The sequence below is a fragment of the Amblyomma maculatum genome, chromosome 5 (genome assembly GCF_055883805.1).
Source record: "Amblyomma maculatum isolate TAMU_Amacu chromosome 5, ASM5588380v1, whole genome shotgun sequence".
Classification (NCBI taxonomy): domain Eukaryota; kingdom Metazoa; phylum Arthropoda; class Arachnida; order Ixodida; family Ixodidae; genus Amblyomma; species Amblyomma maculatum.
The window spans coordinates 155,102,661-155,121,450 of record NC_139348.1 but is presented as its reverse complement, the minus strand read 5'-3'; the positions used below and the strand labels follow the sequence as shown (position 1 = coordinate 155,121,450).

Sequence of the window (18,790 nt, the reverse complement as noted above, 5' to 3'; positions counted from 1 at the left end):
CTCTACAGAATGAACACATTCAAGAGGCACTTCTTAAAGAGCCTTTCCAGGACCTTTTAAACTTGTTTTATTCCCCTAGAGCCTCCTCTGCGCTGCGCCGGCAAATCTCGAAATCAGCCGCGGTATTATATGTACCCTGCGTGTCGCAGCCTAAGCCCCAAAAAACGGGCCTGCCCCTTTATCTTCTGCAACCATCCAGATTGTTCACAATCACCACAGGCAACTACAGTGCTACAATAAAGAAGACAAAGAAGAGAAAAATACTGAAACAAATAAAGAAAAATGAACCTCACAACTGTCAGCTGCGCCCCAAAAAACAAGTATAATTAGCAATAGCCATCTGCACACAAAAAGAAGGTCGTTTACCTCATGACCTTCCACAACCTAGGCAGATTTTATTTGAAAAGAAGTGCCCTATCGGTTCTCCTAACGTGGAATCTCTCTGACGTTTGCATTTTCATTCAGCTTCTTTCAATGAGAATATAAGCCATTTGAGCATGCAGAAAATGCACCTGACAAGAAAAGGAAACCCTGTGGGGAAAAGGGGGAGGGGGGGGTTACCTTTGAAGACACCACCGCCGTAGCCGCCTGTGTAGGCCCAAGCTGTCTTGTTGTTTCCCAGAGCCCACGTTACTCCTGCAGGGCAACTCTCGACCATCTGGAAATGGCCCCCACCTAGGTGCCGCCAGGAGCTGGTTTTTTTTGGAAAGAGGAAAAAAGGGGGCCATTCAATTAACCTAGCGACTGCCAAGAAAGATCACAGAAGGCCAGCATGTTATTTCTTACTGTTCTTGCCTTAATTCTGGGATAAGCAGATATAATTCATCTTACATAACGAAAAAAAAGTTAACGTGTCAGGTATGCCCAAGGTTGTTTTATACACTAACTACTAGCAGTAACTTCATTGAAAACTGCATGCCAAAATTTCAAGCACATCACTAGCATGCAATGGAATGCTCCTGTAGAGCAGCTGCTTCATTTCAATAAAAGGTAGGACTGCACAAATACGACACTCAGGTGACATATAAAAGAGGCAGGCTGCACGTGTCATATTGTTTTCATTTCTCTGTCTCCTGTCCTTGTATTGCATATTTCTACCTTGCATTATTTTTATCAGAGAGTCGACATTACTTGCAATTATGCATAAAACTTCAATGTGTGTGAACCAAAATGCCAGATGAAAATGTCACCCCAGACACTAACCGGGATTGAGTAAATGAATGTGCTGACAACGAAGTTCAGTTTTCGAAGTGCTCACCGAGGTCTTAAATACTCGTAACTGGTTCTAACTGGCTGAACTTGTTCGAGAAGCAAGTTCCTAGTTGATTCCTGCTTAAACAAGATGACGCCATTAGGAATTATTGAGAACTTGCTTTTTAAACCCCCTTTGAGCATTTAAAATATTCATGCTGAACTCCACTGCATATAAAACCATTCGGAGGCAGAAAAAAAGCTATACGCTTCATCATGCAAGTAGTCCCTTACATGTCAGTCATGGCCATGTCATCAATGTGTGGCTGTGATATGTCGACATCATGGACGAACATGTGACCCCGCTCTGCAACTCCCCACACAGCACCGGGCAGGACTGTGCCGTCATGCATGCCTCTCATGCCAAGCACGACCAGGTTCAATGTTGCTATCTATAGGACAGATGGAGAAAGATAACACTGGCCATAAGAGAGATGCTCGAGCAATTTAAACACAAGCAGAAAAATTAAGGTGAAAACCTGACTCCACAAAAGAGAAACATGTGCAAACCTAGGTTATATGTTATGCGCGTGTGTCTATCGCGTGCGTTTCCTGCTCTTGAGTTGAGCTCTGCAAACAGGGTTCACCTGCTGTCAGCAAGCGTCAGCTAGCCCACAAACAAATACACTATTGGATCAAAGGCACCAGTTTTTGCCAATCTGAAATGCCATCATAAATTATCTTTTTCCACCAGAAGTACAGAACTGCCATTGTAAACAACTAAACCTCCCAACTGTTGCTACGGCGGAACCTCATCAATTTGGATTGGCTTACTTTAAACTTCCAGCCTACTTCAAGTGATGCTTCTGAGCACCCCTCAATTAGCATAGCTTCTTTAGGTGGGGCGCCAAGGAAAACTCCCAGCTTTTATTCCCAGCAAAAAATAACTCTGTTGCTTTTTCTAACGTCTAGAAGCAAAAGAACCCCATTTATTGCCTACAAAATTGCATTAAAAATGTTTTCTTCTCACTTGATTCAAACACACACCAATTTAATTATTCAAATTAAAAAGCACTCCATAATCAATGGCTGAGAATGACTAGCAATGCTGGCTTGCCTCGGAGATTTGCACACATACATACACACACAAAAATCTTGTTCAATGTGCTGTGATTTGGTTGCTAAAATGGTTGGCAATGATGACACCTGTAGCTGATTATCTGACCATTCCTAGCTTACAAAAGTCGCATATACAGTAAACGTCACGTCTTTGTCATCAGAACATAGTAACATATTATCGGCCCAGGCCATCTCCTATTCTCCCTCGGCATCCCTCTAGGTCAAAGTCCACATAAGAATCCTCTTCGAGGTGCAAGTATTAAAAGTCAACTCTATCAATTTTGGCAGCTTTTTTTAGCTGAAAGCTTCCATCAACATTACTAGGACCACTATTACTATTTAACTATAATATCTTTAGATTAGGAAGTCTGCAGGCATACTGTGGTCATGGTTAGTGCAGGTCTGGGTTGATTAAAGAGACAAGGCAGAGGTGTTTGTCCTGAAGTCGGTATAGCTAGGCTGATGGTGCTGCTGCTGCTGCTGCTAATGATGATAGCATGCTTTATTCAAACAAACATGGCATTTAACGAAGGAGTCCTTTTGAGTGCTTTCAGCTGTTAAAGATAAAAAAAGAAAAGAAACCTGCAAAAAAGTACACACCCAGTCCTCCAGTTCGTGGTCGGTCCCAAATGCAAGTTTGATGTAGGAGTGCTTCTCATTGAGTGTCTGCGTGTAGATTCCCAGAACTCGACGCTCACGATCTGACAGGTCACAAGCGGACGTCACCTCAGCCAAGTTCAGGGCCATCTGACAGAACAAATAAAAAAGAAACATCAAAATCAAGAATCTCACACTGAAACTAGTCTCACACAGTCCTTGATCATAACAACAAATTTAAGCCCATCATTACCAATCCTCTTGTTAGTTATCGCTTCGTTCATTCACTTTCTCTTAAAAATCCATGTAGTTGCAGACTGATTTTCAAACTCTGTGGGATACAAAATATGGTCTAAATATTTGAAGAGTCTGAAAAATCCACAAACTTAAAACAAAGGCCAAGGATGGGGACCAACAAAATGATTCCATTTTCAACGCGACATGCCACCATGATGACAATGGAGAGCATGCTGGGTGGCTCGAGTGGCACAAATGAGGAATAAACAGCCAAGCCTATTCAAGCCAGTCTGTCTGACTGTTTAAACCAATATGGCACCTTTCAGATTAAGTTTGAAGTTCTGGTCAGGTTTTCATTTCAAAAAATAGAGTAAAGTAAAAAAAGTAATGTTTCTGCACCAACAGAACCTTTTGCTCCGGTGTTTCAGACAAGTCTCTCAAGCCCATCCTCCCCCTTTCCCTCTCTCATATTTGCTCTAAAAGCCTAAAAGTAGATAGGGAAATTTCTCTTCACCCTGCCACCTGCCAACGGTGGCAGGTGCCAATAACCAAATTCACTCAGTAATTACGGTCTAATGGCCGACACTGCAAATTCCACAGCAGAATGCAGGGCCATATGGCCAAAGCAATTCCATAACAGCTTTCACTGTAAGAATTAGGTCAAGGATAGCTTTCCTATATAAAACTTCTTGCTTGGGAGATGGGTAGAGCTGCCACTCCTGTTCGTTCCACAAATCTGCCTTTGAGTCTCTGAATAGATGGTGGCCGCAGTGTGTGGCTTCACTGTCCTCACCTTTCTGTCGGAGCATGCATGACGATAGAGCAGTCTCAGGAGAGCCAGGTCGCACGCTTCGCCCTCCGTGCCCAGACGCTCCAGCTCGAGCCGACAGCGAACCCACTGGCACGGGTGAGAATCACGCCACAGATGTGCGTTTGCAGACTTCACCCACGTAGACTGGACAAAAGGAAAGATGCAGAGGCACCGCTTTCAGCGTCCAAACAACCACTTCAACAGTCTTTTCCATTTCTGCCAAAAAAAATCTTGTTGACTCCCATCTATAATTTATCCAAACTGATACTCCAGTTCCACCAATCAAGTTGATTGAAAAGCTTTTCAATCTTTTCCGACTACAAAGGTAGTGATTTTCTCCACTGCTCCAATAGTCAGTGTGCTGACTATTCAATGCTATTCAATTCAATATAAAATGTCATGCTACAGTTATTAGAAACATGGAGCCTTCTGTGGAAGCGACCCTGTCACCTTTTCAATCGCAGAATCGTAGCTGAAACTCTCCGTCTCCTTTTTCTGTCGGTCACGGAGCCGCTGTAGAACCAGCCTCCGCCACTCAGCATTTTCGAGGTGCCTAAGCGCGCCGTCGATTGTTGAACCTGAGGGGGGGGAAAAATAAATAGAAAAATTAAAAATAAAATTCCCGACTTCTTGGTCTTGCACAGGATGCTTTGGCTACTCCCTTTTTCCCCACTGTCTGATGCTGCTGACCCGATTCCTGTGAGGCAGTGGTGACAATCCTGTGCGCTTTATGCATTCCTGTTGTACGTACATACTTACTATCTGCTGCATTTGACAGCTCTATTTGTGCAATTAACACATCTCAAAGAAGCTAGTGAATTAATGCTTACCCTCTAGTCCCAGCAAATGACTATTCATGCAAAATTCAAAATGGTAGTTTTGAACCAAAAGAAGAGAAAGGAAATGTAAAAAGCAAACAAAATCTTGGAGGCAGAACTAACAGCAGAGTCCATGCAAGAAGTTAACAGTACGAACAACATGCTATAATCAAGAAGTTAGTCAACTTTGCTCAGTAGCACAAACATTACTTTCTGCTTGCCAGCAAAAGTGCCCATGTAGTAAAAATGGAAAAATGATCTCGAGATTCCAAACAGTGGCCACAAGATGAGTACAAATCCCCGCCCTGTGAAAACAAGCTGTAAGGTTGGCTGGCTCACCATTTGAGATTTCTGTAAGCAGGTTCCAATGTGTTCAATTCATGAAACTGTAGTAAATTTGAGCAGCGGTAGTTAAACCTTGTTAAACCCAGGTGCCACAAACAAACTGCAAGATTCAGCATCCTAAAGCGACACATGGGCTCTGAGGAATGCCATTGTAGAGGGCTCCGGACTATTTTAAACTGCCTGACATTTTTGTAGCGAGGGCTACACTGGCCACAGTCTCGCTATTTCGGCATGCCTGTTTGTGCCTGTCCGAAGAGCAAAGAAAGAAGAAGAAAAAGAAGAAGAAGGTTACTCGGTAGTTGGTAGAGGCGAGCGACAACAGCGAGTTGCTAGGGCAGGAGGTTCGTTTGAACGTTGTGACGGCAGTGTGCCCCGGAGTTCGAAGTAGAGACGATGTCATACCACTAGAAGTCTTCTACACCAGCATAAGAATGGTCAATGACGACAAGCAAGGAATGCTCATACGTGAAATGATTACCCTATAGCATATATGAAAGCTGAAACCATAGAGTAAACTACTATGTGCAAAAGCCATGTCTTTATTTTGAAGCCGAATCTGAGCGTAGCCATGCAGATTGCTCTCGCGCAACTCCAGGTTTAACCACAGGCTAAACCACAGCTAATTTATTTCAGCTTGCACTGACACCCTCCAGTGCAGCTAAGGTTCAACCCGACCACCAGCAGCTTGCCCGAGCCCAGGTGGTCGAAATTACTCCAGAGCTCTCCACTACGGTTCCTGTTCCTCTCTTTCCACTTTCACTCTTACCTTCCTCTACTGTGTGGTTCAGGTGTCCACAGAAACAAGTGTGACAGATACTGTGCCTTTCCCTTCCTGTGAACCAATTAAAGAACCAATTTCTTAAATAACGCAGTGTCTGCTCATATGTTTAGAGTAAGCAAAAATTTTCGCACAAGAAATTTAAAATAAAGAACATCTTGACCAGCAGTATGGTACTAGAAGTGCAACAAAACAAACGGAGTTATTAAAGCAGCCTTGATGATGATGAATAACTTTATTTACACCCATCGAGGAATCTTCCTCCCCTTTCAGCAGGCTGGAATCCCTTGAGATGCCACCTGCTTAGTGCGAGTGGGTTGGGGAAAAACCCCAGCCTTGAACAAATCTGCCTCAAGAGGCGAGTATCTAAACAGAATACTAATCACTGATTTGAGCACTTCCCCAATATACCTGAGCCATCATGGTTCATGGAACAATTCTTTTTGCTAGTGGATATCGCTAAAGAAACTTCAGGAGAGTAGAAGCGTGGGCGAGTTGGTGATGGTTCGATTGGTGCATAGCGCTAAAAGGACAAGGACACAGCGAGACACACAGGACGGGCGCTAACTTACAACTGAATTTTTATTGCAAGACCAGGCAATATAAGTACTTTCTTGACAAAGAAGAGGGGGGGGCATTAAAAGCGTTAAAATAAAATATAGGAAGTAATCAAACAGCGGTATCGTCAAACACGTTCACAGATTAGCAGACAAGTATTGCATTTCTTTGTCAGATATTTCATTGCAAAAAGATATGTGCATCAGTGCTCCCTCAGTGTTTTTATCTGACAAAGAAATGCAATACTTGTCTGCTAATCTGTGAACGTGTTTGACGATACCGCTGTTTGATTACTTCCTATATTTTAACGCTTTTATGTTCCCCCCCCTCTTCTTTGTCAAGAAAGTACTTATATTGCCTGGTCTTGCAATAAAAATTCAGTTGTAAGTTAGCGCCCGTCCTGTGTGTCTCGCTGTGTCCTTGTCCTTTTAGCGCTATGCACCAATTCAGGAGAGTATAGACAAGGAGGCATAAAAGTGGATACAATGTTTGCCAAAAATTGCTTTTCTGCCATATATATATATATATATATATATATGAAAGCAATATCCCACCTTATAGGACACTGAGAACAATTTTAAGTTGCCCAGTAATGTTACATTAACATAATACAACACAAAAGAGGCCACTCCAACTGAAAACAGAGCTCTTACAAGCTATAATAATTGGTTCACAGGAAGGGAAAGGCGCAGTATCTGTCACACTTGCTCCGTGGACACCTGAACCTCACAGTAAGAGAAGGGAGGGAGGTGGGAGTGAAAGTAGAAAGAGAGAAAGGGGAGCCGTAGTAGAGGGCTCCGGAGTAATTTCTTTAATGTCAGCACATTGACGCCACTTCGTTTCGCCTCCATCGCCGTGGTCGGGATCGAACCCGGGAACTCCGGCACAGTAGCCGGGCGTCAATGTCAAAAAATGAAACTAGAGTACAGCTGCCACCAGCAGTTTTCTCGTGCAAGCTACAATGCAGTCAAGACCACTGCATGCAAGTCCCTGAGGCTAGGCTACACGGCATTCCATTCCAAATTACGCTCATGATGTCCCTTTCGTAGCTGCCATAATGCAAAAGAGGTGGGAACAAAAAAAGATCCAATTTCTAAATTCAATTTTCTCAGCAATGAATGTTTGTGTCCCTTTTTTCAAAGCAAAGGGCTAACTTAACCAGAAAGAGCCTCAGAAACAACTCATCCCTGTTACTAAGAAAAGTTGCAACCATTAAACATTCAGGGAACATGTATTTTTCACTGCTGATTACAAACACACCGTTTATTGCACGTAAAACAAGTTCTTGCGCACTTACGTAATATGTTATGTAACATTTTCGTTGAGAGCTCTCAGCGAACTGTGCGACAGAGGACCTATATTATTATGATGCCCACCACTAGTATTTTCTGACATAAGGAGATTGTAGTAAGGCTAATATTATCATCCTGTCTGTAAGGCCCGTGCTCTGTTCGGCCTCAGTGGTGGTTGTTGGATTGCCTGTGCGAGTTTCCGTGCTGGACCTTATGCATGTGTTGACGTATTTGTACTTGTATTTTTGAGAGCATTTCTCAGCACGGTGTCATAGTGTTGAACTGCGCATCACAATCTGTTTTCTTTAGGGGAGCGCGTGGTTCTTAGAAGGAGAGCAATAGTTCTAAAATGCGAGCTCTTCCTTCGGACCCCCGTCTGAGTTTACTTTCCCTTTGCTATTGGAGATGGGAGGAGCACTCCTTTTGCCTCGACTCGAACCCTCATTAGCGCGGTCTCCCGCTGCTCCGTCGCCCGAGTGGGAGCGGCCGGAGGCCATAAAACCCGCGACAGGGGCCAGGCTTTCGTCTCGTTGCATACGTGTAGTGGGCATCTGGTGTGCTTTACGAAAGTTTTCGTGAGATGTTGCCCTGATTGTGTTTTTATTTTGACTTGTGGAAAGCAGCATGCTCTCGACTCATCTCAGGAGCGCGGGACGGTGCTCGAGTCTCTTTTGCTGGAGCTACTCTTTGCGATAGGGCGCTCGCACTGGCCGAGCACTGGGAGCAAATGTTGCTTTGGAGCTGGGACAAGAGGCGCCAGCTCAACTGCGGGGATGCAGTGTCCCTTGTTTCTCTGCTTTAGTGGTCGGCGCAGCCGATCGCGGCCAGTTTCCATTCGTCTCTGATTGTTGCTCCCTTGGGGAAGGAAATCCGGCTTGACTCTCATATCAAGTCTTGTATATAGTCTGTATAAAGTTCTCCAGTTCATTAAGAAGCTGCTCCACCAAGTGTCATTTGTCTCTGACGGATCCACTAGTGGGAAGCCCCCTCATTTTTACTGATTCATAACTACAGCACAAACGCAACTCATTTTTACTTTATCTAACATTGAACCGGAGTTTGAAATTGCCCTTTTAGAAACGAGGATGAAAAATATTTCTTCCTGTTGAGGCAAGGTAAGCGTGCAGAGCCACCAGAGATTGCCTACACACCCACCTGTCGGGCTGAACCAGTTGGGAAGAGGCGCAGCAAAGTCGATGGTGCATGCCATGCCGCTCACCCAGGACCACGTGACGGAGCCAGCCACGTTCTGGGCAACGACATTGGCCCAGTCTTCAGGGTAAGTGGAGCGCCTAGAGAGATCAGAAAAAAAAGCAAAGAAAGAAAAGAAAAACAGGAAAAGAAGAAGAGTCAGCCACTAGTGAAACATATGATGACGGGACATGAAAAACCATTCAGCTAGTTCATTGGCAGTCCTGGGCTGCCTGGTGCAATAGCATTAGAGATAACCCAACGCCCTCCACCTGATTACTTTAGATTCACTCCAAAATGCTTAGTCAACTGCTTCACGTGGGCAATCTGCATGGCAACTATTTTCCAAGGGTTCGTCAAATTGTGTACACGGTGCAGAACGTTGTCGGATACACCGACACTTGTGCTCTAGGATATTTGGACATAGGCAGCCCCCACAAACACACACTGTAAAGGAAACTCAAATCCTTCGTACATGCACATTCAGTTCAGTTCAGGCGTTCAGTCGTGTCCGACTCTTCGTGACCCTATGGACCATGTCACGCCACGCTTTCCGGTCTCTCACTATCTTCTTAACATCACATAGCTTCATCTGCAATGCCTCGAGAATGCCATCTGCACATGCACATAACGTAATGTAAAATGCCCAGAATGACTATTGGCTCCATAGTAACATGAAGAAGTGATGACAGCACAGTTCAGTTGACAGCCACAGTCCAGCTAATAAACGAAAAAAGAAAATGGTAGGTACGGCACAAAACAAAAAAGCACCCAATCAGACCTTCTTTACTAATGATTACAGAAAAAAGTGTGGAACCTTTAGAGCATCAGCGACACTTGTGTTACAGGCCCCAATAAGGAGCTCTCGAACTGAAGTCCAGACGCCAGGTGTCACGTGTCTCCAGACTGAGAAATGCTACTTTTGTACCTTTGTGCCATGCGCTGCAGTTGAATGTTTTAACCTCTCTGACTGCCTAGACATGTCTGTGTCCTACTCTTGCAAGTATGAGTAGTCATCTAGGCACTGCTGCACTGTTCATCAATGCAGTAACAGAAGAATAGAAGTGGCTGGATTGTTGAGTGCTATGTGGGACGGGCATGACGTGTGTCGATAGCTCTGCCACTGTAGAGCGCTCAGCCTGCATCATTTCCTACCAAGTATTAAATATTATGCCCTGCATCAAAAATGGTTTTCTGTGGTATGGAGAAAAGATTTTGAATGAAGTAGCAACGCACAAGTAATGGTTTTGAAATGTCCCAGAACATGTAGGCATTCTCAATGCATTTTCTCAACCAACTGCCGACTGAGCTAAGCCCTGCAATCAATCAATTTTTCTTCTTAGCCACACAAGAAAGATAAGTGCGGTCTGCAGCTATAGCATTGCTTAGCTGTGTTTCATGTTAGCACAATGGAGTTGGCACGAATAACTAGTATGACTGATAGAAACCAACTTGTTGAAATGAGTTGGGTGATCCAGCGTGGGCCCATTTTGGCCATTGGGACCACCTTGCTCGCATGGATGAGGCACGTATGATGAACTCTTAGCCCATGCAAAACCACTTCATATAAATATTCTTTGCGCTTGCAGTTCTGACACGCAGTTTGTTGTTTTCTTTCTGTTCTCATTTTTACTACTGCCACTTATTTCTGAACGCTCTTCTCAAGCAGATGATTCTGTCACGAAAAGGAGTGTGACCCATTCTCAAAACACACACTGTGTTTGTAGGAACTGAGTCATTGTGTAAATTCCCCCCCCCCTCTCTCTCTCTCTCACACACACACACACAAATGCACGCACGCACGCGCGCGCTGGTATGCAGAGAGTTGCACGTGCTAGCTGAAGGAGGCAGTCTGTCAGAGGCAATCATGAGGAAATGGGCATTTTGCTTACACGCACGATGCAAGCTCTCCGGATGATGAATGGGCAGGAGAGTGGTTCAGCGGAGAATCTGTGCATTCCTACAAAGAGAGAGAAAAAAATAAAAAGCACGCGACTGGTTTTTTTTGTGTTCGTAAAACCTATTAAAGTAAAATGTCATTGCTCCTGACCTCAAAGTGCTAGAAAAAAATATAAAATGCGTCCAAAAATCGAATCATCATATGGGCGCCTCTAATAGTGTCAAATATATTCACATCATACTAAAAGTAAGTTGGTAGAAAATTAGAGGATGGTTACCTGCTTCTGATGTGAAAACTATGTGCCAACAACAACCTTCCACAGTTCCATCAGGTACTTTGCTCTGTGAGCACAGCCAGTAATGTCAGGAGAGAAGTGCATCAGAACAATATGGGAGCCTTCTCATATGTGGCATCACCAAACAAGAGGCAGCTCCACTACACAATAAAAAGCAAACAGTATATATACACAAAAACAAGCCTATGCAAACACCATTCAGACAGAAAGCATGTGACCATCAGAATGGCAGAACAACTTTCAGAAATTAATGCACAAAAAAACAGTGATGTTCCAAACTAGTGCCTGACACAGCAAGTAAGTTGCACTCAGCGTGCACTGCCAACAGACATTATAGCCGGATCAACTGGTAAGCCTAGCAATGTCCAACAAGTGCCAACACCACACAGGAGTTAACCAGGATACTGCCAGCAGTTAAAATTATCTGTGTTTATGAATCGAAAAGGTTTCAGAGTACATCATTGTGGTTCAAACTACAGGTTCAACAGGCAAAGTGCCTGAAAAACAATTCAGCCGTCATAAAGAGCATAAAAAAGTTCTCATTTGTCCTGCGGTAACCAGCTGAGGCTGTTCTCCACAAAGGGCAGATAGTCGATGCACTTACAGCAGTCAACCATGACACAACAGCAACAGAAGAGGTGGCTACAGCTCTCACCGCTGCACATTCCGCCTCACAATACATGCTCACAGACTCAGAAACAGCATATCGGAATTTCATAAAAAGTAGGACTGCGTCACTTGCAACACTGATCCTCCAAGCCAGACAAGCCCATGCTGACGTTAAACAGTTTGTGTGGATACCTGGCCACAGGGGTGTAGAGGGGAACAAGCTGACACACAATTCAGCCTGATTAGCAACATTCGTTCCTGGACTAGTTGGTTCATGTTTTCAAGGCAAAATTCTTTTTAGCGCAACACATAAGGGACAGGACAGTGGGTTTTAATATGTATCATTACCAACTGGCCCAAACATCGGTGTTATTGCTCAAAAGTTCACTTCAATAATTTCGTCATCATCCTTAACTGCTACTATTGCTCTACAGCATACACAGAAAAATAGTAAGCACACCATACATTTGTTCTCATCAGCATGAATTACAATATGCTATTAGTATTCATTGCAGAATCCTTCAGTTAACAAATTAGTTTTTTGTTTTTTTATTTATTGTTCTTCACGTACGTGAAACGGTTTAAGTGTCAGCAAGATTTAAGCACTACCCTTTTGCCTACGCATCTGATTTAGTGGGCACTGTCTTCAGTCGTGTGCAGCATTCTCACTTATCGCTACTTCCTACTGTTTACTGCCTATCATAAACTCTTGCCAAAAGAAAATGACAATGACATCGAGCATGTTAAGTGATTCCCGTTTCTTCCCAATACATGGGCAGAGTGCTCCTTCAAAACTACATTGCAGATTGTGCAAACTCGTTTGCATGTTGACACAACCTGGCAGCTGAACTGTTACTGTCGCATATTATGCACATGACTTGCCTGCTTTGTTGCTGCCCCGGCAACGTCACCAGACGGAGACCCGTAATGGGAGTTGTGATGGGATGTCTTTCTCTTCTCTGCCGTCAAGGGCACCGGATCATCGCCGCGCTCTGCGGCTGCCGCCGTGGCATGTAGAGGTGTTCCCGGTTGGAGACTGCCCAGGGAGGTAAGTGAGCTGACGCTGGCTGTCCTACTCGGCGCATTCCAAAAGGGGGCCACAATCTCCTTCCACTCCCGGCCGCTGGTCTCCTCAAGCGTGACGCCCGTGCGAAGGCAGAGCTGCCGGTCATCACGAGTGATGCCCCACACCTGCAACATTTCACACTTCGTCACTTGCACACGCCCCAGCAAAGTTCCTACAGTGATGCCTGCTAACCCTGCAATGCCCAGGAATTGAAAGTGGCGGAAAAAAGTGATATGAACTCTCAGGATTCCACACTAAAGGCCGCTTCATGGCAGAGACATAAAAGGATTCTATCTTAAGCACTGAGCAGGGCAATTTATTTTATACAGCCCAAACTAACAAATGGGGGTTGAAGTAACCAAAATTTCTTATGGTGTCTCTTGATATATTATGTTTAAGTAGCATTGTCAAAGCTTCGCCACCTGTCCTTCGCAGCCATGACCAACGGCGTTAAAAGCAATAAGAAAAGTTTTGGGTGAAACAGAGCATGACAAATCATGAGTTCTTTATCCCAGCAGTTAAAAAACACCAAGTCAAAATCCATCCACAACCAGTGGCCGGAGCTCAGCAGACTAGTGGCGCCACTTAGGCAGCCTGGATGCTTTACTTCTCCGCTATATTTACTTGTCATCTTAGCAACGCTGAGCAGACAGTCTGAATACCACAGGTTGTTTGACAATCAATCGGCCAAAATACAAGTTTCAACCTAATGGCAGCATCAGATGCCAGTACACAAATTTTTCATGGTAAAAACTGTACTGCATATCAAGAGCGAATTGCGGACACCACAAAATAGTCATACACGTGTTACAGCTGAACTGTCATGCCAGAGAGCAAAATATATATTGAAATGTGTGAAATATATTATGTATACATACATAAAGACACAAAAGGCAATAGAAAAATGCAGCCCATATGCTTTCCATTATTCCCATTCCAACTCTTCCTCTTAGCTGACCACTGCATCAAATAATTGATCAATATGCCTTGCACTTCCAACTGCCAGCTTCCTGGTCTGCTCAATGAGTACGGAGACCACTTTGGGTTCAAGTCTTAGCATAAAGCCACAGGCCAAAATAAATTACTTCACATAAAATAGTTTCCTGAACAGAAGGCAGGCTGTTCCTCTCTGCAGCTAAACAGGCACCAAAACGAACTGCAAGTGAACTGCAATGACCTTTCAATGCCAACCACAAAACAGCTCTGCACTGGAAACTTTGACGCAACCATTATCAATAATTTTGCACAAAGAATTTGAATTTTCTTCTTTTTCCGATTGTGCTTTCAACACTGGTAAAAGCGATGCCAACTTTACAACCATACTGGTCTACAGTTATAAAATGAATTGAATCTTCTACAACCTGTCTGAAAGGCCAGTGTATTAAAAAAAACTTAAGATCTAAATAATTATAATAGGCTCAATTTTGTAGTCACGTACACTTTTATTCCTGCTGCCGAAGTAAGCATGACAGTGGCCTGCTAGTTATATTACACCACCAAAATCCACCTATTAAACTGTACAAATTTCCTTTTGTCTGGCAACCTTAATTGCACCACACTAGGATGGCAAGTGCAGCAACGAAGCAACAACCACCACCAAAATAAAAACCAAGGAGAGATGATCACCCACCTGGTCATTGGGGCCAACGCTGATCATGGCCATTGTTCCAATCATCCGCACCCACCCTGACCCGGTGACGGATGCCCGACAACCAAGGTCTTCACTGCGTATGCCTTTCCGAAACCAAACCTGTGTGGGTGTTGTCAAAAGCAGTTGCATTCGTAAACAAACAGGTCCACTGCATACGCAATTCGCAAAGACAACCAATACAACACCTGCATGAACGTTCGGGAGCCTCGGGAAACCTTTATGGATTTAAAAAGGTGACAAGAAATGAGCATGCAAGCATACAGCTCCCTAAAAACAATGGCCAAACTGAATATAGTATTAATGCCTGGCTGTACAGCAATGCAGCCTGCTATGAGCAATTAGCCAGTTACAGTATGGTCGGTCTCAAAATAAACAGGGTGAAGGCAAAGATGGGGACAGCCAAGCTGCACATGAATTTATGCTGGAGGATAACTTTCTAAGCAAGAGCTACAAAATTTCAGCACGCCAGTTTGCTTCACAGCCGAATATAGTCCCTCCAGAAATTTCACAGATCTTGCTCTGGACTATGACACCATTACGTATTTATTATTATTATCGTTAGACCAAGATTAAACTACATAAACAGCCAGCACAGCATGAGTACATTGCGCACTTGCCAATGGCTGCAGCACCTGTTAAATTCTACACTGTTCCTGTATGCTTTTGCAATGCGACAGTGTTTAGACAACATATAAGTATGGTCACGCATTTACGTTCACACAGGCCTTCACTGACATTAAGCTCAAAAACTATTAATTTATTTCTAATGAAGACCTGAAACCCAAACTGGAACTGAGGCCAGATAAGCAATAATTACTTGATGTGGTAAAACTTTAAGGAAAGCTCTGCCCAAGTATCCTTGGCTGCATAGCCCCAGAAAGCTGTCCCCAAGTAAAAGTTCTTGAAGAAACCAAAGGTTCCAACAAATCCACTTTAGAATACTTAGCGCAATTTGCTTAAGTCAGGTGGTTTGTCCTAAAACCAGAGGCAAAGCACAGAAAATCAGCATATCTCTTTCAGGCACCGTGTTCATGTATATGGACATGACTTGTCCCCCTACACACGGTGCAATTCCCACAAATGTGAGCGCAAAAAAAAAATGAGCTCAGGAATCTTGCGCACAAAGACACTGGGTAAGGCATGCCAAATGAATGTGGCAACCTGCTCTGTCAAAATGGTTGGCTACCATATTTTATGGTCACTCTGGTGCGGCTCAATTGAGCACCAATTTTCTGTTGGTTGTTTTGCAAATGCAAATGCTTTAGGATGCCTAGAAGCAATAACTTATTAAACCATAAATGAGTCAAAAGAATAGCTGAGACCTTTCAAACAGTGCTGAGTCCCACTGTGGATACAGTATGAGAAGCTGACATAAATTCTGTAATCAATCTTCAAAGAGTGTTGGAATTTTTTTTGTGTGTGCAATCCTGGCATGCTCCTTGCAAAATTCTGGAATTGCAACAATAATGTGTAACAAAATTGTGGAATTGTGGCAAAAATCTGGAATTGTGTGAAATTGTCCCCCCCCCCCCGCCACTTGCCCACAGTTTGTGCTTGAAAGGAAGATATCACGCTACCATATACCAGTGATATAGCTCATATCTTAATTTTCCCCACTAAGTATGACATTTGGGCTATGAGAAATGACACAGAGCAGGGCTCTATATTAAAGGAGAGTTGAAGAGGTTTTATAATTTGACAAACTTAAAGCGGTGAAATGTTTGAAACTTGCAGGTCGAGAATGCAAAGTCTTTGTGCTAGCATTAGAATTGCTGATGTAATCGTCGAATAAAGTCACATAGTTGTTCAGATTTCTTCACAATGCACCCATCCTGATCTGAGGCCGCAACGATGACGTCGTGTATAGCGGTGCTACATTTCAAGCGAAGAAACGGTTGCTTGAAAGGAGAAAATCAATGCTACAGAATATACACCTCATTAAGAGTTGTTTGGCAACATTACACGACGCACGACAGCATGTGGGTGAAACGAGTGGAAAGCTCAGACTTCAGCAACTATGATGTCACTGCAGGTTTCTCTGCACTGTTCTGGCGCATTGGAGAGGAGACACCTTTTACCGTATTTACTCGCATAATGATCGCACTCGCATAATGATCGCACCCCTGAATTTTGAGGTCAAAATTCCATTTTTTAAATTCCCCGCGTAATGATCGCACCCCGAACATGGAGCCGCCTGGTGGTTGATCTGCAGTCATCCCGCAGCGAATGCATTCCGACGAGTTCCCAACCTAGTCTAGTAACATTGGAGTTCCCATGATTCCATGCTTTGCGGCGTTTGCCATTTTGCAATTCGGCAGCGTCGTAGCGTGCATTGTGTTTTTGTGCGAGTTTATGCCATTTCACTATGGGGCGGTATGCCAGTTACACCGCCGCGTTCAAGCTCAAGGCTGTCGACTATGCACTGGAGCATGGCAACCGCGCTGCTGGTAGGCATTTCGGCGTGGACGAAATGAGGATACGCTATTGGAAGAAGCAGCGTGAGAAGCTGATGGCTACGAACAAGACACGGCGGGCTTTCCGTGGACCCAAAACGGGCAAGTTCCCTCGTGTTGAGGAGGCGGTCCTAGAATACGTGAGGGACCTGCGCAAGGATGGTTGTGCAGTGTCATTAGAAATGATACAGACGCAGGCGCGCACAACTGCCAGGAAGCTGGGAATCGCCGCAAAGGATTTCCGCGCTAGCTCCGGTTGGACGACTCGCTTTATGCGACAGAATGGACTTTCCCTGAGGCGGCAGACGTCGTTGTGCCAGCGGCTCCCAGCCGCGTATGAAAGCAAAGTGACAGACTTCCATCACTTCGTCACTAGGCTTTGCGAAAAATGCGGTTACCTCATGCCGCAAATTGGAAACGCCGATCAAACTCCACTGACGTTCGACATGCCCCGGAATACAACTGTGAACGAGAAGGGTGCTCGGAGCGTCCTCGTGAAGACGTCTGGCGCAGAAAAACAGCGATGCACAGTCATGCTTGCTGTGACGGCCGACGGGCGGAAGCTGCCACCATACGTGATCTTCAAACGGAAGACTATTCCGAAGGGAAACTTTCCCCGTGGCATCCATATACGTGCAGAGATGAAAGGGTAGATGACTGCAGAAGATGCTCCCAGCGACGACACTGCCATTTCCGATGAGTCGTGCAGCAGTGAAAGCGAGGATGGCGAGGATTCAGACTTTGATTAGAGTACTGACGAAAAAAAATAAATGGGCATTGTGCACTCCATGTGATGCTTAATGTGCGTGTTTATTGTGAAGGTAAGCCTTACTCAGCTTTTATTTTTGGTTGTAATCGAGATATATGTTCTAAGACGTCTGACCTGCAACTTGTTTGCGTTTTCGGTGCTCAAAAATTTTTTGTAGAAAATTTACCCCGCGTAATGATCGCACCCCGAAATTTGCGTCAGTATTTAAAAAAAAAAGTGCGATCATTATGCGAGTAAATACGGTACTCTGTCATCATCTTAAACACTAGCGTGAAAGCAGTTCCCACACTTCACCTACAAACTTGGTATATTCAAATCGGTGCATCCCGTCCGAATGTGAAGAAACCACTTCAGCTTCCCCTTAACTTAGACCACCTAGAGTCACACACTGAGGCAGCAGAGCAAATGAGCAGTTTTGTACTTCGCCTCCATCGAAACGCAGCCATAGCAGGAGGTGACTTATCACATATGAACAAGCCTTTCCCCTGGCCCTATGTGACGTATAAACATCCATAATTTTCATGACAAAATACAATGTAAAACTATGGATGCTTGTATTGAGATGGTAAATGAAGATTAATATGTGTAAAAAATAATCTATGAGAAAAGCAAAAGACACAACAAACAGACTTCAAACTGAGTGTTCAAGGAACTGCTAGCAACTGACCGTTCCGTTTCTTCCGACGGCCCACACCATGTGCTGTCCAACAGCGACTTGCAGCAATTTCTCATCAGAGTCAGGAGCCCTTACTTCCGTCCATTCAGTCCCTGCAATAGAAACATGCGCGACTAAATCACTTAGCTTCGCTTAAGAGCTAAATGGCGAAAGCCTTCCCTCCTTCATCTCTTCATCCTCTATCTTTTGTGTTTGTGTACATGTTATAATTTTGTTTGTTACTTTCTTTTCTTTGGTTTCGTCATCAGCAACATTGGCATCTCGGGACTCCTTTCCTCGACATGCGAGAAAGAAGGCCTAAATACCCAAAACGGGAAATTATATTGACGTCAGAACATATTGTGACATCTCTCGGACACATCTCATGGGATCTCGTGAACAAATCTCACAAATGCGAGATTTTCACCATGGGCCTAGGAAGGCTTTTGCCTTAA

The 18,790-nt window shown here is 44.2% G+C and overlaps 1 protein-coding gene across 2 annotated transcripts in view; it reads right to left on the bottom strand.

Moving 5' to 3' along the window:
• Pex23 (tectonin beta-propeller repeat-containing peroxin 23) overlaps positions 1-18,790 on the bottom strand; it is a 69,268-nt gene that overhangs the window by 36,776 nt on the left and 13,702 nt on the right. For both annotated transcript variants that reach the window (XM_084604772.1, XM_084604773.1), the window contains exons 7-16: positions 18,348-18,448; positions 14,438-14,557; positions 12,624-12,932; positions 10,830-10,897; positions 8,902-9,038; positions 4,406-4,533; positions 3,938-4,099; positions 2,911-3,057; positions 1,486-1,643; positions 562-692 (exon numbers count right to left, since the gene is read on the bottom strand). In XM_084604772.1, the coding sequence (XP_084460898.1) occupies positions 562-692; positions 1,486-1,643; positions 2,911-3,057; positions 3,938-4,099; positions 4,406-4,533; positions 8,902-9,038; positions 10,830-10,897; positions 12,624-12,932; positions 14,438-14,557; positions 18,348-18,448 (1,461 nt within the window). The remainder of the gene's footprint in view (positions 1-561; positions 693-1,485; positions 1,644-2,910; positions 3,058-3,937; positions 4,100-4,405; positions 4,534-8,901; positions 9,039-10,829; positions 10,898-12,623; positions 12,933-14,437; positions 14,558-18,347; positions 18,449-18,790) is intronic.